General features: G+C 51.6%; 2 protein-coding genes across 2 annotated transcripts; both read right to left on the bottom strand.

Annotated features, from left to right (window-relative positions):
* Positions 1-406: 406 nt before the first annotated feature.
* Positions 407-7,343, bottom strand: LOC311530855 (uncharacterized protein). Its single transcript, XM_084647813.1, has 5 exons — positions 7,116-7,343; positions 5,264-5,351; positions 4,784-4,910; positions 4,053-4,166; positions 407-3,737 (listed from the first exon to the last, which is right to left on the bottom strand). Exons 2-5 carry the CDS (start codon positions 5,285-5,287, stop codon positions 2,446-2,448), a joined length of 1,557 nt encoding a protein of 518 aa, XP_084503939.1. The 5' UTR covers positions 5,288-5,351; positions 7,116-7,343; the 3' UTR covers positions 407-2,445.
* Positions 7,344-10,248: 2,905 nt separating this feature from the next.
* On the bottom strand, positions 10,249-16,689 carry LOC311531006 (serine/threonine-protein phosphatase 1 regulatory subunit 10-like; the record flags this gene model as incomplete). Its single annotated transcript, XM_084648066.1, has 8 exons — positions 10,249-11,228; positions 12,137-12,382; positions 12,718-12,863; positions 13,206-13,339; positions 13,567-13,661; positions 13,902-14,011; positions 14,452-14,557; positions 16,659-16,689. 6 exons carry the CDS (start codon positions 16,687-16,689, stop codon positions 12,815-12,817), a joined length of 525 nt encoding a protein of 174 aa, XP_084504192.1. The 3' UTR covers positions 10,249-11,228; positions 12,137-12,382; positions 12,718-12,814.
* Positions 16,690-22,603: the final 5,914 nt, after the last annotated feature.

Genomic DNA, 22,603 nt, shown 5'->3' with positions numbered 1-22,603 from the left:
TCTGGACTGTTGAACTGCTGAATTCTGCATCCCAGGGCATGTTTTACACTGTTGCCCTGTGCGAACAACAAACCCCTCCACGCTCTGCTCACACACAGCCACCAGCCTTCAAACTCACTCCTGGCTGCACTGTACTGAGTGTGACTAGCCAGACACTCATGAAGTTACTAAAGGACTCAGCAACATCAGCCAGTTTTCTACTCCCAGCCTTGCACCCCGGGAATCTGCATCTTGGACTGCTCAGTCTATTCACTGTGCTGGACAAACTCAATAATTAGTGGGTCACCCCCCCCCACACACACACAAAGGGGTCGGATTAGGTCATAGCCTTGTTCTCTCAAGTCAAATCCCCCAAACACTTCAAGGAAAACACACAGGTCCAGACAAAACACTAAAATGCATTTATTAACTGGAACAAGGAGGTTTTCAGGGCTTACAAGGGAGAAAGATGTAAAAGGTCAGAACTGGTTAAAAAATAAAATTAAAACATGCATTTTAAATCCTAAATTCTACCAGTCTAAGGAAGATGCGAAGCAAGCAGGTTTTCCCACCCCACCTGCTGTTGCAGGCAGCTCACAGGATCCAGGCTGGATTTCCTTCCTGCCTTGGTCCGCCCTCCCCTGTGGCCTTTCAAGCCATCTTGTTGCCTTCTGTAAAGATGGGAGAGGAGGGGTAAAAATGGAGGCAATTCTCCCTTGTGCTTTTATACCACTCTCCTCTTTGAGGTTCACCCCACAGCCGGGGGGCAGGTGACAGTCAGTCTGTGGCCTAAGTAAGCATCCAGCCGTCTTTCACATCTGGGGTTTTCAACCTTTTTCTTGCTGACGCCCCCTTCTGCATCCTATAAAAACGCCAGGGTGCATGTGGGGGGGGAGGGGGGGAGGAGTGTGGGGCTCCGGGCCGGGGGGACACCCTTGGGCATAGCCATAGTTTTACTTCTATTGGGGGGGGGGGTCAAGGGCTGGCGGGGCTCCAGGGAGGAGGCAGCACCTCCACCCCCTTACTCACTCAGGAGGCCACCCACCTGTCTGGGTAGTGGGGGGATGCAACCAAAAAACGTAACTCAGTGGAGGGGACTCAGCTCAAAAAGTTAGAAAACTGCTTAGGGTTCAAGCAGGAGGTAGCTAGGGGCTGTGTGGAGGCAGGGGGTAGCTATGGGTGCAGGAAGGAGGTAGCTAGAGGCTGGGTACTGGCAGGGGGGGTTCCCAGTACAACTCACAGCTTCAGGGGGCATTGGGGGTCCCAGCTTCAGCCTCCCCACTGCTCCGAGATTTGGAGATGCTGGGGGCCACACCGGCTTCTGCCTCCCCCCTGCTCCCGGCTTCAGGGATAGGGGGCCTGCCAGCTTCAGCTCCACACTGCTCCCGGCCGGGGTAAGGGGGGGCCCCCGGCTTCAACTCTGCGACGCTCCTGGCCGGGGCGGGGGAGCCCAGGAATGTTGACAGACACATTTTAACCAGACAATAATATTCAGCAGATGACGACTTTTCCTACGATACCTCACAAGACATACTTTGTAGATTTCTCATTTTGTAAATGTGGTGACCATAAGAGTGTAGACCAGTGGTTCTCAAATGTGTTTCAGTGCCCCCCCCTTCTTTGTGTGTGTGGTCATTTACGCCCCCACCCTCACAGGCACATACATCGCCATTGAGCTCGAAAGGCAGAGTCGTTGCTGGCAAGGCCCCCAGCTCTGAAGGCCTCCAGCAGCAGCACAGAAGGAAGGGTGGCCACGTGAAAAGTGATATTCCTCAATATCGCTGTTCACCGCAGACTTATCACCCCATTGCCACCCTGACTTCTCTGCTGCTGCTCCACCCGGGTTTTGAGAGCCTGAGCATTTATCCCCACCTCCCACATAGGCCTGTTCCTTCTTCATGAGCCCTAGCCACGTGGGGCTGACAGCCCGTGCTCTTTCAAAAAAAAAAAAACAAAACCCTCACAGATCATGCCTCCCTTGGGAGGCCTACCCCATAGTTTGAGAATTGCTAGTGTAGATCGTGACCGTTGGAACTGGCAGCCAAGATGGTAACACCTACTCCTTTCTGTCTCCGGGATCCCCAGAGAAAATACCCGAACAGGAGAGTGGAGCAAATCCCATTAACATTAACCTTGCAAAACATATTTTGGAGATTTCAACTATTAACATTCCCTCCATCCTTTAGCCCCTACCCCCAGTGATTTCAATGTGACTGAGCGAGAATTGGGCAGGTCACAGGGACGATGGATATAATCTCTGAATTATTGATCCCTGAATTAACAGAATACAGGAACCCTTTGGATAAATTGTTAACCTCTAACAAGATATAGCTAAACATAGACCACTACAGTTACCCCTCTTCTTCCAAGTCTTTAGTAATACACGTTTACATTTCAAACTCTAGCTTATCTAAGGTGGACACACTTTTAAAATATCTCTCTAAAGGTTGAATCTGAGGGTAAATCTCAGTCAGTTACATGCAAGTTGCTTAACGCTTTCTTGCCATGGATTCTCCCATGTTTAATGAGGTCTGACCTCCGTATGAAACTTCTCCCACAGTCCAAGCACTTGTGCGGTCTCTCTCCTGTGTGGATTGCCTGATGATTAACAAGGTCTGACTTCCTCTTGAAACTTTTCCCACACTCAAAACACTTGTGGGGTCTCTCTCCTGTGTGGATTGCCTGATGTTTAACAAGGGTTGACCTCTGTATGAAACTTTTCCCACAGTCGAAGCACTTGTGTCTCTCTCCTATGTGGGTTGCCTTATGTTTCACAAGGGTTGACCTCTGTCTGAAACTTTTCCCACAGTCCAAGCACTTGTGGGGTCTCTCTCCTCTGTGGGTTGCCTGATGTTGAACAAGGTTTGATCTTTGTATGAAACTTTTCCCACAATCCAAGCACTTGTGGGGTCTCTCTCCTTTGTGGATTGCCTGATGTTGAACAAGGTTTGACCTTCGTAGAAAACTTTTCTCACAGTCAAAGCACTTGTGGGGTCTCTCTCCTGTGTGGGTTTCCTGATGATTAGCAAGATCTGACTTTCGTTTGAAACTTTTCCCACAGTCCAAGCACTTATGGGGTCTCTCTCCTGTGTGGATTGCCTGATGATTAACAAGCACCGACCTCCATTTGAAACTTTTCCCACAGTCTAAGCACTTATGGGGTCTCTCTCCTGTGTGGATTGCCTGATGATTAACAAGCACCGACCTCCATTTGAAACTTTTCCCACAGTCTAAGCACTTAAGGGGTCTCTCTCCTGTGTGGCTTTTCTCATGTGAATTCAGTGCTGACTTTGAACTGAAACATTTCCCACATTCAATGCATTGAATGGGCTTCTCTCCAGTGTGGCTTCTCCTACGGTTATTAAGATCTGAGCGCTTACTGAAGCTTTCCCCACTGTCCAAGCATTGAAGAGGTTCCTCTCCAGTATGGATTGTCTGATGTGTCGCAAGCTGTGATCTCACAATTAATCCTTTCCCATACTGCAGGCAGTGCCAGGATGTCTCTTCTTTGGGATTTGTCTGCTGCACTCTGGGATCCTCGTCTCCTTCTCCACCATTAATAGATTCATCCACTTTCTTCCTTAGGTAGTTTCCCAGAAGCCTCTCTGACCTGTGCCAATTTCCCAAGGCTTCTCCTTGCTCCCAGCAATGGGAAAAATTCCCTTCAGCTCCTCCTAGAATGGTTCCCTGCGGTTCCACTTCGCCAGGAACTTCCTCATGATGATTCTCCTCCTTGTTCTCACTCCCTTGCTCAGCACCTGCTGGGAGAGAGACAATCCAGACAGGAGTCATTGTACTGGGGAGAAAGAGGAATAGCACTGAGGGAAAACCCAACACAAAGACTGAGCAATTGGATTCTGCCTCCACATCCCACCCAAACACTCACAGGGAAGGAGAGTCGGGAAGGAAATTCCTGCAGCTAAGAGGCTGGGTGGAAAGGCGTGAGCTATATCTACTAACCACAACCCTGCTCTGGGTAAGATGAGGAAGAACTGGGGGCGTTACTCACACCATATTTTGGGATTCTCAACTTTTTCCTTCATTCCCTGGATGGTTTCTCTGTCAGGCCTCACCTGTGCGGGTGCATCTACGAAGCCTTCTTTCCTCACAGGCCTGGAGATCAGGCACCCACGGCTCTTCCCCTCGTTCCAGCAGAGCGATCAGCTGAGGTTTGGGAACGGGAAATCCTGTGCAGAAGGTGAAATGAGTCCGGATCAGGGTGCATGGAGCATTGGTGGAGGATTTGTCACTAAGGACATTCCGTGAGTGGAACCTGTCCCTGTGCTCTGCTGGAGGAACGGGGAATCCAAGAGGAAGGGAACAGGGTCGCTGAGCCCCGTTGCACAGAGGACATTGTCTGGGGAGGTGAGTTGAATTATTGCTACACCCTCACTAGGCGTTCCCAGGATCTGTGCGCTCTGGGGGCCTTGCTGGCTCACACACACCTCTGGACTTAAACCCCTTCCTCTTTCTAAACCTGCAGAGCCCAGAGCCCTCCCCATGCCTGGAGCTATTCCCAAGGAGGGAGGTGAACAGGGACTGTGTGTGCAGCCGAGAAACAACAGGATAATGATGTATTTATGCCCCTTTGAAAGCTGGAAGGGTGGGGAAGGTTTAGCTTGTCCATTGGGTTTTGACACCCTTGTCCCACTGGAGAGGGTACGGAGATGCAAGTCTCTCTCATGGCAGCTGTGCATTATGAAACCCATTTGCCTCTGATCTAACTGACAAGGGAAGAACCTGACCAGATTAAGACACGCACACCCCACGGCTTCTAATAACTGAGGGGACGGGAATCCCTTACCCAGCGAGATCACCGTCTCATAGTTCTCCTGCATGACATCCGTGTAGAGGGCTCTCTGAGCGGGGTCCAGCAGAGCCCCCTGCCCCTGGGTGAAATACACAGCTACCTCCTCGAAGGTCACCGGCATCTGAAAAAACAAGGGTCCCCCACTCAGCACCTGCTGCCCCAGGCACTATTCACAGGGAAGGAGGACCATAAAAGCTGAATTCCCCCACCTCCCTCAGTCCCTGCTCAGAACAGCCAGGAGGCTTCAGAAGGTGAGAGTTCCTTGTCCCCACCAGCACATGGAGCAGGGCAGGGTCTTCTCATTTCCCACACGCCTGCCAGCCACAGGCTGATATGGGAAGCAGAGCTCTGAGCTGGGGACAGGAATCCTAACAGCTTCCCTTCGTATTTCACAGCAGCCTTTGCCCAGTGGGTTCAGGCATCGGCAGTGGGAGTCTGGTTTGTTTTCCCAGCCCCGCCCTGAAAATCCCCTACCTGATCTGGCTCCAAGACAGCCATTTCCCTTCCTGGTCTCCTGGAAGACGGGCCAATCTGGAGCGAAACGTGGACGTGATTCCTCAGCCTGTCGGGGCAATGGGGGGAGGTTCCAGAAGGGGCTTGTGTCCATGACACACCGCGATTCCCCCCAGGCTTTCTCCCTGCAGACAGACACTCTGGGCTCTGCCAGGCTGGGAAAACCCTCAATCACATTATCACAACACAGACATGGATCCTCCCCCCAGCACTGAACCCCTGAGACATTTTCAACCCTCCCAGGGACAGTCTCTCAGACAAATGCTAGAAAAGAGCTGAATCAAAGAAGCCACTTTGGGGCTCCCCCCTGACATTGGCCCCAAGGGCAGCATGTCGGCCAGGGCAGGAACTGACTTCTCCTCCATCTAACTCTCCTGGACACAAGGGGAGGAGCTGTCTGCCCTGGGGTGATGCAGGGAAGGGATCCAGGCAGGGCTGGGAGCTGGGAACCTCCCTCCCCACTTCCTGCTCCTGCTGCCCCTTTCAGGTTTCCCCTCTGCCCTTTCTGTCTCCTTCCCTCCCTCCTCTGCTTGGGAGAACTGGGGACTGTCCCGTTCCCATGGGCGTTTGCTCTCCAGGGTGAGCCGGGCTGGGTCACTGAGGGCAGCAGCTCGGGGACCCCGCAGACCCATGGGGAGCCCCTCCCCCTCTGGTACAAACTCACGAGCAGGTCCCTGAAAGGGGCCCTTTGTGCAAAGTCACTATCCTGCCGGGCCCCAGCCCTGTCCCCCCGGGACTCCCCATCCCCTGCAGGCTGCGGCTCAGGGGCTGGTGTGGGCAGAGCCCGCGGCAGCCACGGGGGCTGGTTCCAGGCTCAGTGAAAGTCCCCACCCGGGCTGGGCCCAGAGGAGGGGGGGGGCGTTAATGAAGGTCTGTCCCTGGCCCAGCCACATAGCGGGAGCAGCAGTTTCACACTCTGGGCTCTCAGGTAGACAGCAGTGTCTGAGCCAGGGAGCTCAATTCAAGGGCTCTGACATCAGGAGCAGAGACAGGTATCAACCTCCTCCTCTCCCTCAGCCAGACCAGGAGCCCTCTGCTGGCAGCAGCTCATGCCTTGAGCCTCCCTGTCCTGCCCCTGCAGCCCCCAGGGACAGGCAGGCGGAGGCAGATCCCATTGGCCCATCCATGCTCAGAGCCAGCAGTGACTCCGGTCTGACTCCGGTGTGGCTGAGATCTGGATCCTGCCTGGAAATCAGACCAGGGCCCTGGGCAGCCCCCAACACTCAAGAGACACGGACCCCACCAGCGTGGGTGTGTTGGACAATAATACACTGGGAGCCGGGTGCGTGGGGGGGGGGGGTAAGAGGGGCCTGGATATTTGCCTTGTAGCTTCTGACCCCGTCTGGTTGCTGGGTGGGGCAGCCCCTCCCCCTCTCCTGCCCCATGGGGTGGGGGAGCTGCCTTGTCTCTCTCCCCATCCCTTCTCCCCGACCTCTACCCCTACCCTCTATCCCTCCGGTCCCCAGCCTCCCCTTTCCACATCCCCCCATTTCCCTCGCAGTGACCCCCCCTCAGAGTTTCCCTCTATTGCAGCCCTGTTCCCATCCGCCCCATAAGTCTCCCCGATTCCCCTCCATCGCCCCATCCTCCCTTCAGCCACCCCTGGCCCCATCCCATCGTACCCCTCACACACCCCTGTTCCCCCTTATCTACACCCCTGCTCCTCTTCCCGCTCCCACCCCTTCAGCCCCCCAAGAGTGGCTCCCCCCGCCCCGCACACACCGGGAGCTGGCGGCAGCTTTCCTGGGCCCCGGGCAGGGTATCGCAGCCAGCTCAGCTGGGAGCAGCCTGGGGGGCGGCTGGTCTCTCTTACCTTCCCTCTGAGCGGGGCCCCCCTGGGGCAGGGGCCGGGCCGGGAAGGGGGCTGGGGGCTCTGCCCTGGGAGAGGCTCCCGGGGAGCAGCGGGCTGGGCCAGGCTGGAGGTTCCCCTCTCCCGGCTGCAGCCCGGGCTCCGGGCTCCCAGCACCAGCCGCCGGGGCGCGGGGATCTCGCCGGGAGCCAGAGTCCCCGCAGCGGCTGCGAGTCACTTCCTGCGGCCGGGCCTGAGCCCCACGATCGCTCCCCCCAGAGCCGCCCCCCAGCCGCTCCTGGGTCCTAGCGATCAACTCACCAAAGGATCAGCATCCCTGTGCCCGGCTCCTGTTACACTCACAGGCTCCAAGGTCACAAGGGACCATCATGAGCATCCTGCCCAGGGGTTCTCACCACCAAATTTTTTGTGGTCGCAGAGTGTGGCCAGCAGCTCTCGCTGGTGGCGGTTCTGACACTTTTTCTTAAAATACTTAATTACCTTTAGGACAAACCAATAAATATGCACTGGGTTAAGCAGGGGAAGGTTCCTGCTATTGTGAGGTTTCAGAGTAACAGCCGTGTTAGTCTGTATTCGCAAAAAGAAAAGGAGGACTTGTGGCCCCTTAGAGACTAACCAATTTATTTGAGCATGAGCTTTCGTGAGCTACAGCTCACTTCATCGGATGCATGCCGTGGAAACTGCAGCAGACTTTATATACACAGAGAATATGAAAAAATACCTCCTCCCACCCCACTGTCCTGCTGGTAATAGCTTATCTAAAGTGATCATCAGGTTGGGCCATTTCCAGCACAAATCCAGGTTTTCTCACCCTCCACCCCCCCACACAAATTCACTCTCCTGCTGGTGATAGCCCATCCAAAGTGACAACTCTTTACACAATGTGCATGATAATCAAGTTGGGCCATTTCCTGCACAAATCCAGGTTCTCTCACCCCCTCACCCCCCTCCCAAAAACCACACACACAAACTCACTCTCCTGCTGGTAATAGCTCATCCAAACTGACCACTCTCCAAGTTTAAATCCAAGTTAAACCAGAACATCGGGGGGGGGGGAGGAAAAAACAAGAGGAAATAGGCTACCTTGCATAATGACTTAGCCACTCCCAGTCTCTATTTAAGCCTAAATTAATAGTATCCAATTTGCAAATGAATTCCAATTCAGCAGTTTCTCACTGGAGTCTGGATTTGAAGTTTTTTTGTTTTAAGATAGCGACCTTCATGTCTGTGATTGCGTGACCAGAGAGATTGAAGTGTTCTCCAACTGGTTTATGAATGTTATAATTCTTGACATCTGATTTGTGTCCATTTATTCTTTTACGTAGAGACTGTCCAGTTTGACCAATGTACATGGCAGAGGGGCATTGCTGGCACATGATGGCATATATCACACTGGTGGATGTGCAGGTGAACGAGCCTCTGATAGTGTGGCTGATGTTATTAGGCCCTGTGATGGTGTCCCCTGAATAGATATGTGGGCACAATTGGCAACGGGCTTTGTTGCAAGGATAAGTTCCTGGGTTAGTGGTTCTGTTGTGTGGTATGTGGTTGTTGGTGAGTATTTGCTTCAGGTTGCGGGACATTCCTGGCTTATACACAGCCCCAGAGGAATGGGCTTGCAAAAGGATCTGAGTCTCCTCTCCCACTCCTTTCACCCAGAGGCCTGCTTGACTTTGCGGACTCCCCTTCCACTTGGGTCCCCGTAACCCCAAGGCTGGAGCCCTAGGGGGCTCGGCCCCCAATCTTGTTGTGATCACTCAGGCCAGCTGTCCCCATTGAGGGGTGCTTCCCTGGATGCTTCCTTGACCATTGCACAGAGTTCAGAACCAATACAATTTATGAAACAGCAAGTAATAAAAAAAGATGAGAAAAGTGGGAAAGATTAAAGGAAAACACTTCATGCCGGTCGGGGGGGGGGAGGAATCACAAACAGCATCTCTGGAATGTCTGTTTTAGTCTGCATTTGCAAAAAGAAAAGGAGTACTTGTGCCACCTTAGAGGCTAACCAATTTATTGCAGCATAAGTGTTCATAAGCTACAGCTCACTTCATCAGATGCATTTAGTGGAAAATACAGTGGTGAGATGTATATACCTAGAGAACATGAAACAATGGGTGTTACCATACACACTGTAAGGAGAGCTATTACCAGCAGGAGAGTGGGGGAGTTGGGGGGGGAAGAAGAGAGAAGGAACCTTCTGTAGTGATAATCAAGGTGGACCATTTCCAGTGGGGGAGGGGAGAAAATAAACATGGGGAAATAGTTTTACTTTGTGCAATGACCCATCCACTCCCAGTCTTTATTCAAGCCTCAGTAATTGTATCCAGTTTGCAAAATTAATTCCAATTCTGCAGTCTCTCGTTGGAGTCTGGTTTTGAAGTTTTTGTTGGTGAAAAATTGCAACTTTTAGGTCTGTAATTGAGTGACCAAAAAGATTGAAGTGTTCTCCGACTGGTTTTTGAACGTTATAATTCTTGATGTCTGATTTGTGTCCATTTATTCTTTTACGTAGAGACTGTCCGGTTTGACCAATGTCCATGACGGAGGAGCATTGCTGGCACACGATGGCATATATCACATTGGTGGATGTGCAGGTGAACGAGCCTTTGATAGTGTGGCTGATGTGATTAGGCCCTGTGATGGTGTCCCCTGAATAGATATGTGGGTACAGTTGGCAACGGGCTTTGTTGCAAGGATAGGTTCCTGGGTTAGTGGTTCTGTTGTGTGGTATGTGGTTGTTGGTGAGTATTTGCTTCAGGCTGGGGGGCTGTCTGTAGGCAAGGACTGGCCTGTCTCCCAAGATCTGTGAGAGTGATGGGTCATCCTTCAGGATAGGTTGTAGATCCTTGATAATGCATTGGAGGAGTTTTAGTTGGGGGCTGAAGGTGACGGCTAGTGGCGTTCTGTTATTTTCTTTGTTGGGCCTGTCCTGTAGTAGGGGACTTCTGGGTACTCTTCTGGCTCTGTCAATCTGTTTCCTCACTTCAGAAGGTGGGTAGTGTAGTTGTAAGAATGCTTGATAGAGATCTTGTAGGTGTTTGTCTCTGCCCGTTGTAAGTTTCACTTTCAATAATCCAACTGCTACTTAAATCACTGAAATTTACACTGCTTCAGCATTGTAACTTCTGCTCACTGTTTGAGTCACAATATAGACAAGTGTAAGGAATGACAAACTCCATTTTAAAATGCTTACTCCATTTTGTAAAAGCTTGTTGCAACCTTCATTTTTGCAAAACTCTGCTGTAATCTTATTAGTTTAAATGTGGGAATGAGGTATGTATGGATGATGGAATCAACCTCCAGCCCCAGTCCGTCCTGATAAAATAAAGGGTAAACATGCAAGGGCTGAAGATGCAGACAACAGCCCTGACAAAGGAAGAGGAGTCCACCCTCAGAAGAAAAGAACAAAAGTACAATTGAAGAAACATCAAAGCCAGGTCCTAGGCTGAAAGTCATGCCTGCAATTGACGGGTGATCAATCACACCGAACCCAGAGGCAGCGTGACACAGCAAGACCTATAGACTCTTGATTCAAACTGAAGCCTACAAAAAAGATGGATGAGATGGAAGACTTTGGAGGGTAATATTCTGCTGCCAACACGGAAGGGCATCGGTGCATGCCCAACAGAGACCCAGCCCTTCCTTGTGCCCGGCTTTCCTGGCCAGTTAGCCGTCACAGGCATCGAACCCAAGCAACGAACTCAACCTACATTCAGGACTGGTAACTATACAGCAGCTGCAGAACATTGTGTGTACACACACACACAGGTATTAGATATTAGTTATTGGTCATAAATCAAATTGTGTTCCAGTAAATGTGACATCTTCTCTTGTCCCCTGAAATGACCCTGTGTGGTTTTGTCTGAATAACGCTAGGGGAAGCCTATAGGGTCAGACTACACGGCAACTCCAATTACCATGATGGAGGGGAGGATCTCCTGCACGTTCATGGAGGAGCTGGGGTTGGAGCCCTGAGGGCTCTTGACGGCCCCCATGCTCCCCATCAGGTTGGCCAGCACTGGGGGGCAGCTTGGAGGCCCCGGCTCCATCAGGAGACTGCGAGGCGGCGGCTGGGTCGAGTCCTTCCTGGTAGGCAGCCTCGTCCATGGTGCATTCCTGAGAGAGGGGACAGAGGAGACACTGGAGTCAGGACAGGCTGAGGGCGAGGACGACGCCCCAGCCTTTGGGGCTGGGGTCAAGGCTAGGCGCTCGGGTTCCTGGGTCTTTGCCCTTCTCTAGCCCATCCCTGTTTATACACGGGAGACAGAGACAGAGCGGGGGAGGGCCCCCAGTGAGCTGGGAAATTAACCCCCTGCTCTAACCCCTAGACCCCTTCCACAGTGAGGAGCGAACCCAGGAGTCCTGACTACCAATCCCCCTGCTCTAACCCAACAGGCCCTCTCCTTCTGTACCCCAAAGCAGGGTAGAGAACCCAGGGCCCTGGGCTAAATGTACCTCATTGAGCAGGATGAGTTTGGGGGGGGGTCAGGTTCATGGGGACTGTCTGGAAGGCTATGGAAAGGAGAGATGCCCATCAGATCTCAGTTCCAAGAGATGTGGTCGTAGCCCCAACATTATGGGACTCAGCACAGCCTGATTGCCCCCCACACTCTGCCCCTTAGCTCCCAGCACAACCCCACAGGCCAGGTCTACACACCCATCCTGCATCCATGGGAAGCAAAGATAGCAGGGTCAGAGAGGGATCCTGGTGCCCAGGAACCTAGAGAGGCCCCTGGTGGGGTCATCTCCTGGGACCTCTGGAGCTGAAATCAGGGTCTGTGCTCCCTGAATCTAACCACCAGGTCAACAGGCTCAGAGGCAGCAGCCGGCTTATATGCTGCTAGAGAGGGACAGAGCCATGCTGAATTCAGGTGGGTGGCCTTAAATTTGATACACTGGTCGTTGCATGGTGCAGCCATTAGAGGGGGACAAAGAGCCTACATTGCGCAACTGGGAAATGGTGCCCCGGCTTTGCCCCCAGTATCCTTCCAACCCCTCGCACTGCTCCCCAGGGCCACGCCCACCTCTCCTTGGACAGGAAGATCTCCTGCAGGACGCCCTTCTCCCTCTCAGCCTGGATGAACTGCTCACGGCTGCCGCTGCCCAGCTGCACCGGGGGCTAGGCAGGTCGATGAGCTTGGGGTAAACCCAGGGCACCACCTCTTCCATGGCGTCGTGGCTGAGCCGGCGTGCCATCTCAAAGGCCTCCCTATCCTTCAGCATCTCCCACTTGGCTGCCTCGCCAAAGTCCTTGGTCTGGTTCACCTTGACTGCCGGGGGGAGAAGAAACAGGGAGGGGTTTAGTCAGGGGACAGACAGGCCACTGCCGTACAGCCGATGGGAAGGGTGACACCCCCCTCCTCCCCCACTCCATAATCGGAGTTCAAAGGCCTCGTATCCCCTTTTCCCACCTGCAGAATCCAGGTAGTCTCCTGGTGCCGGAGCAAAGCTGGCAGCCCCTAGAGGGAAAGGCCCCATGACCCAGTCTCCTGGTGATAGATGGGAGCTGGTGCCCCCTAGAGGGAAAGGCCCCATGTCCCATACCCCAAGTGCCGGACTGGAGCTGGTGCCCCCTAGAGGGAAAGGCCCCTTCCCCAGTACTCACCCTGCTCAGTCTCGTCCAGGTCGAAGTAGAAGTACTCCCGCAGCTTGCTCTCTTCAGGCCAGCTCACTGTCTTCTTCTTCTTGCCCTTCTTGGTGAGCTACGTGGAGCCAGCGGCACTCTTGGGTGGCTTGGCGTCCGAGTTCTGCCTGGACGGGACGCAGAGCGGCTCAGCAATCAGACAAACACACCCACGGAGCCTGGATCTACCAGCTGGCGCCAATGCCTCCTGAGCCCAACCCAGGACCCCCAGTGAAGACAGCCCTGCCAGCCCCACAGTTGAGCTGACACAGGGGCTGCCCCCTCCGCCAAGGCAGCTGTACCCCAGCCAGCATGGCACGCCCGGCCACGTGCATTATGGGGTTTTACGGCCTCCTGGGTGGCAACACCAGGTCTGATCCAACACAGCCAGGGTGTTGGGCTGACACCTACTACCTGCCCAGGGTTAGCACAACAGAACCCGTTGGCTCCAACGCCTTCCTCATCCTTACCGGTCTCCATCAGCTCTGGGACCTCTACTGCCGGGCCGATCCACCTCCATGGGCTTGGATGCAGTACTGGGTTCTGGTGAGGACGGTTTAGCAGCGCTCGCTTCTGGGGCTGGCTTCCCTTCAAACAGGCTCGCCTGGGACACAGAGAGAAATGTGGGATCAGCGTAATGGGAAGTGAACCAGTGACTCCCAGCCCCTGCACCAGATTCCCCTCCCCTCTCATTGCTGATGTCAGAACCCAGGGGTGCTGCCTCCCAGCCCCCTGCTCTAACCCACCAGACCCCCCACCCCCTGAGCTGGGGACAGAACCCAGGAGTCCTGCCTCTCAGCCTCCCTCCCCCACACCCAGAGATGTTTGTACCTTGGTTGCCGTAGGAGACAAGACTTTCTTTTTGATCGTGATCCCTGGGATGGGGGCAGAGTTAAGGGCATCCAGGAAACCCAAGCTCCCCATTGCTGTGGCAGGGGTTGGGGGGAGGGAAGAAAGAGGTTTCACAAACTGAAGCACCTGCAACTTCATGTGTTATCCCGCCCCTCCCCCATGCTACACCCCACTCGCCTCCCAGAACGAGGGGTAGAAACCAGGAGTCCTGACTCTCAGTCCTACTCCTATGCTCACCAACTAGACCCCACTCACCGCCCAATGATGAGGACCGAACCCAGGCATCCTGACTACCAGGGACTCCATGTACTCACGTTGCACGGCGATGATCTTGAATTTGATTTCCTCGGTGCTGTTGGGGGTGGTGTTCAGAGACTTGTATTTCTTCTCTACTGGTGGGTTGTCTCCAGAGGGGGCGGACATGCTGTGAGAGGGAAAAGCAGACATGGTACTGAGGCCATGGCCCAGGAAAGGGATCAGGCAAGGAACAGGCAAGCCCAGCTCACGTGGCGATCTGGTGTGAAGAGCATAGGAAGCACAGCACAACCCTGGAGCTGATTTGCAGAGGGCTGAAAGGGTAAGCAGGGGTGGCTTAGGGGAACGTTACCAATGCTGGGCCCATACTACGCACAGGGCCTCAGGCAAATCCCCTCAGCACTCAGTCCTGCCTCCCACCACTCTAACCCACTAGATCCAACTCCCCTCCCAGATCCAGGGATAGAACCCAGGAGTCCTGCCTCCCAATTCTACACAGAGTGCTTCCGAGGACTGAGGAACAGAGTGGAAAGGTGAGGCAGACAGAGGAAGCCACAGGCCCAAGGTCTGGACACTTTCCCCAGAGCAGGGCGGGATGCTCAGACCAACCTCTGCCTCTTTATCAGCATCTGCTTCAAGTTGTATTTTTCAGACATCACTACAGCGTTGGGGTTCTTCTTTAAAGGAACCAGTGAGGGAGTCTCTATTTCCAACCCTATGGAAAAGCAAAACTCAGGTTAGCAGAATACAGCAAGCTGATGAGGTACTATGGAAATGTGTGGGGCTTATCTGCAAGGATCCTGAAGGATTTTTATGTTGGGATTGGTCACCCAGAGGAGAAATGCAGCGACCAATTGGCCATGTGTTCTGTCCAGGTGGCAAGCCTCATGGAAAATAACTCGGGTAACCCTCATAAGTGAAAAGAAAAGGAGTACTTGTGGCACCTTAGAGACTAACCAATTTATTTGAGCATAAGCTTTCATGAGCTACAGCTCACTTCATCGGATGCATACCGTGGAAACTGCAGCAGACATTACATACACACAGAAATCATGAAACAAATACCTCCTCCCACTCCGCTGTCCTGCTGGTAATAGCTTATCTAAAGTGATCATCAAGTTGGGCCATTTCCAGCACAAATCCAGGTTTTCTCACCCTCCACCCCCCCACACACAAACTCACTCTCCTACATACAGCATCCGATGAAGTGAGCTGTAGCTCACGAAAGCTTATGCTCAAATAAATTGGTTAGTCTCTAAGGTGCCACAAGTACTCCTTTTCTTTTTGCGAATACAGACTAACACGGCTGTTATTCTGGAGCCTCTGATAGTGTGGCTGATGTTATTAGGGCCCATAATGGTGTCCCCTGAATAGATATGTGGGCACAGTTGGCAACGGGCTTTGTTGCAAGGATAGGTTCCTGGGTTAGTGGTTCTGTTGTGTGGTATGTGGTTGTTGGTGAGTATTTGCTTCAGGCTGTGGGGCTGTCTGTAGGCAAGGACTGGCCTGTCTCCCAAGATTTGTGAGAGTGCTGGGTCATCCTTCAGGGTAGGTTGTAGATCCTTAATAATGCATTGGAGGGGTTTTAGTTGGGGGCTGAAGGTGACGGCGAGTGGCGTTCTGTTATTTGTTAGGCCTCTCCTGTAGTAGGTGACTTCTGGGAACTCTTCTGGCTCTATCAATCTTTTTCTTCACTTCCGCAGGTGGGTATTGTAGTTGTAAGAATGCTTGAGAGAGATCGTGTAGGTGTTTGTCTCTGTCTGAGGGGTTGGAGCAAATGCGGTTGTATCGCAGAGCTTGGCTGTAGACGATGGATCATGTGGTGTGGTCAGGGTGAAAGCTGGAGGCATGTAGGTAGGAATAGCGGTCAGTAGCTTTCTGGTATAGGGTGGTGTTTATGTGACCATTGTTTATTAGCACTGTAGTGTCCAGGAAGTGGATCTCTTGTGTGGACTGGAACCATCCCAAATGTATAAAAGGGAATGTAATCTATGTACAGTTATCTAAAAATAAAGCAATATAAAAAAGTTAAAAAAGAAAAAGATTTGCAATGTATATTATAAAAAAATGTAAACATACAATCCTATTAGGCACCAAGGGGCTACAATAAATGGTGTTTTCTTTTTCAAATCGCTGTGTGTTTTAAAAGCAAAAATTAAAAATAAAAAGGAATCAAAACTGATAAAAGTGAATGCTGGCCCTTTTAAGTAAAAGTCTAAGTTGCTCATGGCTTTAAATCCAAAGCAAGCCAAAAGGCATCTGGCTTAATTCATATTACCTAACTAATAAAGGTAGAAGCCACTAAAACCTGGCCTGCCTATAAAACAAATACAAAAAATATGGGGGTAATTCCTCTGTTTTGCCTGCAATCAACAAGGGTATTTATATAAAAAAAATTTAAGCAATAACTTGTCACCCCCCAAAAAAAAAAAAATGTTTGTCTTTCAAAAAACCCCAAAAATCTAATGCTCACTAAAAAGCAACCCCAAAAATACCATAAATCTACTGGCACAATAAAAATTGTGTTTTGCATTCCACATCCTGTCTTGTGGTGTTTGTATCGTAACTAAAACGGTTGGGTTTAATTTTTCTCCATAACAGCCTAATTTAAAACCAAATAAAAAAATTAAACCAAAAATGCAAATACTTGCTTTATCCAACTTGGAACACAAAATGTTTTAAATACTAAAATTTTAATACACTGGCTAAAGCAAAAAAATATCACTAATACTTATCAGTACAAATAAATGCAGTCCATTTTTAATACAATAAAACCAAACTTTTTAATTAAAAAAATTGTTGTTAAAAGCGCACACCAAAAGCAAAACCATAAAAAGTTAGCCCCATATTGCACATAAAATCCTTCTGGCTACCCTGAATCTCAAGCCAGTGGACTAAAACAAAAGAACAAACACTATTAAACACCCAAGGTTGTACCAAGTAAACTACTCAAAAGTGGTATTCTTGTCCTTAACTGTTGCTCCAAAGATCTGTAATAAAAAGACTTCACTAAAATAATGTATATAAAATAAATTAAAAAATAAAACCAACTGATTTCTTACAACAAGAAAAGTGTATGGGTTAAAAGATCATGCAGAGATGACTAGAGTCCTTAGGACAGTTTCACTGTAGAGATGGTCCACTAGAATTGCAAAGAGTCTTTCAGATTCACTTCATCAGGTGAACAATAGGCTTTTCAAGTAACCTTCGATTTCCTAATCACCACTGGTAATTCCTTACATGGATTAAAATAAGGTAACGATCCATAAAGCAGTTAATACACAGTTTACCACAAACTTTACAGAGAGACATGTAGGCAACGACAGTATTACACTCAAGTTTTATCTATATGTTAATATGTTCTTTCCATCTCAGATTTAACATACAACCCTAGACAGGAACCCTTTCGTTACATCTTGTTAGAGGTTCACAGTGTAAGTAAACATAGAATGGTACAATTAATATCTTCTTCCAGTTCTTTAACCATAAAAGTTTACATTTCAAAGCTCTAGCTTTTCTAATGTGGAATGGCCCCAATTTCCATTTACACACATTTCTAACATGAGTCTAAAGGGTGAATCTGGGTCAGTTAGCCTGCAAGCTGCTTAATTAACCCTTTCTGGCCATGTGTCACAGAAATTGAGATCTTGTGTGGATTCTCCCATGTTTAGTGAGGTGTGATCTCCGTGTGTAACTTTTCCAACATTCCAAACGCTTGTGGGTTCTCTCTCCTGTGTGTATTGCCTGATGTTTAAAAAGATCTGACCTCTGTATGAAACTTTTCCCACAGTCCAAGCACTGATGGGGTCTCTCTCCTGTGTGGAATCTGATGTTTAACAAGGCCTGACCTCCACATGAAACATTTCCCGCACTTGAGGCACTGAGAGGGTTTCTCTTCTGTGTGGCATCTCCCATGGTTATTAAGGTCTAAGCGGTTATTGAAGCTTTCCCCACGGTCCAAGCATTGAGAGGGTTTCTCTCCTGTATGGATTGTCTGATGTGTTCCAAGCTGTGAGCTCAGAATGAATCTTTTCCCACACTGCAGCTAGTGCCAGGGTGTCTCTTCCTTGGGATTTGTCTGCTGCACTCTGGGATCCTCGTTACCTCTTCCAGTTAATAGATTCATCCACTTTCTTCCCTGGGTGGTTTTCCAGCAGCCTCTCTGGGTGGTTTCCCAGCAGCCTCTCGGACCTGTGACAATTTTTCCAGGGTTCTCCCTGTTCCAAGCAGTGGGAAAAATTCCATGCAGCACTTCCCAGAAAGGTCTCCTGTGGTTCCACTTTACCAGGAACTTCTGCACCTCTTCATTCTCACTCACTCGCTCATCACCTGCTGGGAGAGAGACAATCCAGACAGGAGACATTGTGCTGGAGAGAAAGAGGAATAGCACCAATGGAAAACCCAACAAAGCCTGAGCAATTGGATTCTGCCTCCACTTCTCACCCAAACACTCACAGGGAAGGAAACCTGGAAAGGAAACTGCTGCAGCTAACAGGGTGGGTGGAAAGGCATGAGCGATATCTGCTGACTACAGCCCTGTCCTGGGTGAGAGGAGGAAGAACTGAGGGTGCTTACTCACATCACATTTTTGGGATTCTCAGCTTTTTCCTTCATTCACCAGATGGTTTCTGGGTCAGTCCTCACCTGTGTGGGTGCCTCTTGGGATCTCTTTTTCCTTGCAGGCCTGGAGATCGGACACCCACGGCTCTTTCCCTCATTCCAGCCAGACGATCAGCTCAGGTTTGGGAATGGGAAATCCTGCGCAGGAGTGAAATCAGACCAGATCAGTGTGTGCCATATGCTGAAAATATGCTTATGAATATGACATAACTGGAACATACCTTAAAGGGGACCTTTTGCATAAAGTATCATTGGAAAAGTTGTAACTTACTGAATATGGGTTTCCTATTTGGATGTATGTATCATTCTTATATTTAAAGTTAGGTGAGGAGACCCCTGCTTATCACCCAAGATGTCCGCTGGAACTAAGAGATACTGAACAGGGGAAGGGATTGGGCCCAGATTAGAAATAAGTCTAGTCTGTGAAAGAAATTTACTAGAAATAACTAGCTTCTTAGTGCATGAAGCTTAGCCTTGCATGTTTGCTTTATTTTGCTTTGTGACTTTCTGTGTTCTATTACTTAAAACCACGACTTTTTATACTTAATACATTTTGCTTATTAATAAACCCAGTGTAAGTAATTATTACTGATTGGGAGAGGGCAAACAAGTTGTGCATATCTATCTTTTAGTGATAAAGAGGGCGAACACTTAGGAAGTTACCCTATATAACCCTTATACAAAGCACGATGGATTTATATGGGATTTAGATCCGATTGGGTCTGGGTAACTGGAGATAGGGATCTTGCTGTGTTGTTTTCAGTTAAGATTTGCAGCTTGGGGGCATGGCCTGGACCCTGAATCTGTGCTGAAGCAGGTTAGCATGTCTGGTTCAACTAGAGAGGGTACTTTTCCCAAGCTAGCAGGGAAAACAGGCTCAGTGGTCATTTCAGCACATCAGGTACAGTTCCCAAGGGGGTCTCTGTGACCGAACTCTTCGCACAGGGTTCATGGAGCATTAGGGGAGTGTCTGTCACAAAGGGCGCTATGTGAATTTAACCTGTCCCTGTGCTGTGCGGGTGGGAATATGGAACCTAAGAGGACAGGAACATGGTCACTGAGCCGTCCTGGGGGAGGCAGGTATCTGGGGAGGCAACAGGAATTTTTACACCCTCACTAGGAGTTCCCAGGATCTGTGCTCTCTAGGGGACTGGCTGACGCACACCCAGCTCTGGTGTTAAACCTCTGCCTATTTCTAAACCTGCAGAGCCCAGAGCCCTCCCCATGGCTGGAGCTATTTCAAAGAAGGGAGGTGAACAGGGATTCTGTGTCTGACTGGGAATCAATACAGACAGGACAATGAATGAATTCTGTTCCTTTGAAACCTGGAGGGATGAGGATGAGCTCGCATGTCCATTAACTTTTGACACCAGTATCCCATTGGAGAGGGCAGGGAGATGCAAGTCTCTCTCACGGCAGCTGTGCATTATGGAACCTGTTCACCTCTGATCTAACTGACCAGGGAAGAACCTGACCAGAGTCTGACACGCAGACTCACAGCTTCTAATAACTGAGGGGACGGGAATCCCTTACCCAGCGAGGTCACCATCTCGTAGTTCTCCTGCATGACGTCCCTGTAGAGGGCTCTCTGAGCGGGGTCCAGTAGAGCCCCTTGCCCCTGGGTGAAATAAATAGCTATGTCCTTGAAGGTCACCGGCTCCTGAAACAAGAGTCCCCCACTCAGCATCTGCTGCCCCAGCTACAAACCCACTATTCACAGGGAAAGGAAATAAAAACTCAAAACTCTGGGAGGGCCAGAGTAGCAAAATCAGACCCCTACTGTTCAGAGCAGCTAGGAGGCTTCGGGGGCGGAGAAGGTAAGAGCTCCTTGTCCCCCCAGCACACGGAGCAGGGCAGGGTCTTCTAATTTCCCACACGCCTGCCAGCCATAGGCTGAGACGGGAAGCAGGGCTCTGAGCTGGGGACGGGGACAGGAATCCCAACAGCTTCCCTTCGTATTTCACAGCAGCGTCTGGCCAGTGGGTTCAGGCTCCAGCCCTGTGCATGGGGGGTTTGTCCTGTTTACAAAATGGGCTGCCACAGGGTCCACGCAGGTTTCCACCCTCTGATGCCTGCACCCTGTGTTCAGGCTGGTGTAATAAAGAGTCCTCCCCACCTTCTTTTGCTGGTTCACCCAAGTGTCTTTATTTACAGTGCTCATGCAGTTCCCAGATCCCCGGACAGATAGTGACCCGCAGACCCTCCCCCATGGTCTCCTGGCCTTTGAGGCTTCCTTACTTGGTAAGGAGACAGCAAAACTGCCCTCCTGTCTCCTCTCCAGCTAGCCTCCGGGCTGAGGTTTGCCCAGGGCTTTTATAGCCCTCCTGGTGCCTCAGCCCAGCTGTCAGCACTTAGCTCAGCATGTTCCTCTGAGCCAGCCCTTGTTAGGGCTTGCAGCCGGGCTCCCTGCTGGATACCCGAGACTGCCCCTGGTCTCCTGGCCAGAAAGCAGGCCACAGCCAGCATTTTGGCAGGGCTCTGAAGGGGTTTACCCCTGCCCTGCCACACACCTCCTCTCTTTAAGGAGCAGCCAGGCTCACTCTGCCCCTCCTCGGGGGGATGAATCCGGCCCTCGGTGGGAGTGCCTGTACCCCGGCTGGGGGTCCTGTGGGCCGTCCTGGGGACATCCAGGCCCTCCTCCGCATCCCCGGTAGGGGCAGGCCTCTCCTGTATGCCCCTTGGCGTGGCAGAGACCACAGACCTGGTCTGGCGGCGCCTGCTGGCCCGGGTAGCCCCCCTCTGGGTTCTGTTCCCCAGTCTTTATCTCCCTAGGGCCCCCCGGAGCCACACTCCTGCCCAGAGGGTCCTTTGGTGCCACATAGCCAGCACTCCTTGAGGTGCTCAGCTTGTTGTCTAGGAGTTGTGTTTCCCTTCTCCCCCCAGTACCGCATGGGGGGGGGAGGTCCTTGCACTTGTTGGGGTTCAACCATCTCTTCACCCACCTCTGCTCCCTCTATTGGGTGCCCTCTGCCCCCTTCCTCCAGCTCCCCATGCCGGCTCTGGGCTTCACCCAATGGGGGTCCCCAATCGCCCCCCAGTAGGACAGGGTAGGGCAAGTTCTTTACTAATCCTACCCATTGCCACCAGAAGCACCCCTGAGCCTCCCTAGGCACCTGGGCCACCTGACACCTCCAGGTGTCCCCACAGATGCACAGCAGGGCCACTTTTGCCCCTGGAATCACCCAGTGAGGCTTAACTAATCCCTTCCGCACCAGCAGGCTGGTGGAGGTGTCTACCAACCCCCTCCGGGGCTCCCCACTAACACTGGTCTCATAGTTAAGGGCTGTCTCCCTGATCGCCTCCATCCCCCAGTCCACCCACAAAAGTCCGCCAGCCCACACTCCATTTGTGGACAGTCCTGTTTCTTATGGCCTGGGCCAACAAGTCAGTTCTCGACTGCGGGCGGGCCCCAGGTCAGACCCCCTCTTGGGAGCAGCATCTGGTGGACTTCTTCTGGGTCCTGCCCCCTTACTGGGCTTCAACACCCACCTGGGCCCCTCTGCTTCCACATATTCTTCTGTTAGCCGGATGGCATCTGCCACCTGGGACAGCTGATGTCTTTGGACCTGCACTGGGTTCGGGAACCCCAGGAGGAATTGTTCCAAGATTATTTGATCCATTACCTCCTCCGTGGTTTGGGCTGTGGGCCTCAGCCAGTAGGTGGCCCAATTGGTCAATCTCTAGGCAAATGCCCTGGGCCACAGTGGACTCACTGACAGGATTTCTCAGTTGAGAGTCCTACCCAGTCCAGCATTGCAGCCTTTACCGCATTGTAGTCTCCCCGCCAGGTACAGGGCTAGCCGCAAGGCCCAAGTTGCCTGCTCCCAACCGGCCACCTGTTCAAATGTCCCCAGGAACGCATCGGGGTTGTCTGTGGGGCCCATCTTGCAAAGCCCCCACCCTGGCAGCCTGGTTCCATCCCCGGGTGCCGGACTCACCGCCCTCTGTAGCATCTACTGCTAGGCCGCCGACTGCTTCCTGATGAGCTCCTGAAGGGCCCGTTGCTGGTCCTCCTGCCACGTCATCAGGGCCTGTCTGTCTGCCTGCTAGATCTCCTACACAGTGCTCACCAGCCACTTCAAGGTCTCCCACACGGCAGCCACAAATAGCGGTGACTAGGGAGATCCCAGACAAGCCCCCA

This window comes from Lepidochelys olivacea (genome assembly GCF_965140295.1).
Source record: "Lepidochelys olivacea isolate rLepOli2 genome assembly, chromosome: 14".
NCBI lineage: Eukaryota > Metazoa > Chordata > Testudines > Cheloniidae > Lepidochelys > Lepidochelys olivacea.
Note: the sequence above shows the minus strand (reverse complement) of the source record. Positions and strands in the feature narration are given on the sequence as shown.

Excerpts from the sequence above, each read along its gene's own strand:
- LOC311530855 (XM_084647813.1), bottom strand. The coding sequence starts at position 5,287 with ATGGCTGTCTTGGAGCCAGATCAG. Across the intron at positions 4,911-5,263 it reads CTGTCTTGGAGCCAGATCAG|ATGCCGGTGACCTTCGAGGA; the intron begins GTAGGGGATTTT and ends TTGTTTTTTCAG. Across the intron at positions 3,738-4,052 it reads TCGTAGATGCACCCGCACAG|GTGCTGAGCAAGGGAGTGAG; the intron begins GTGAGGCCTGAC and ends CTCTCCCAGCAG.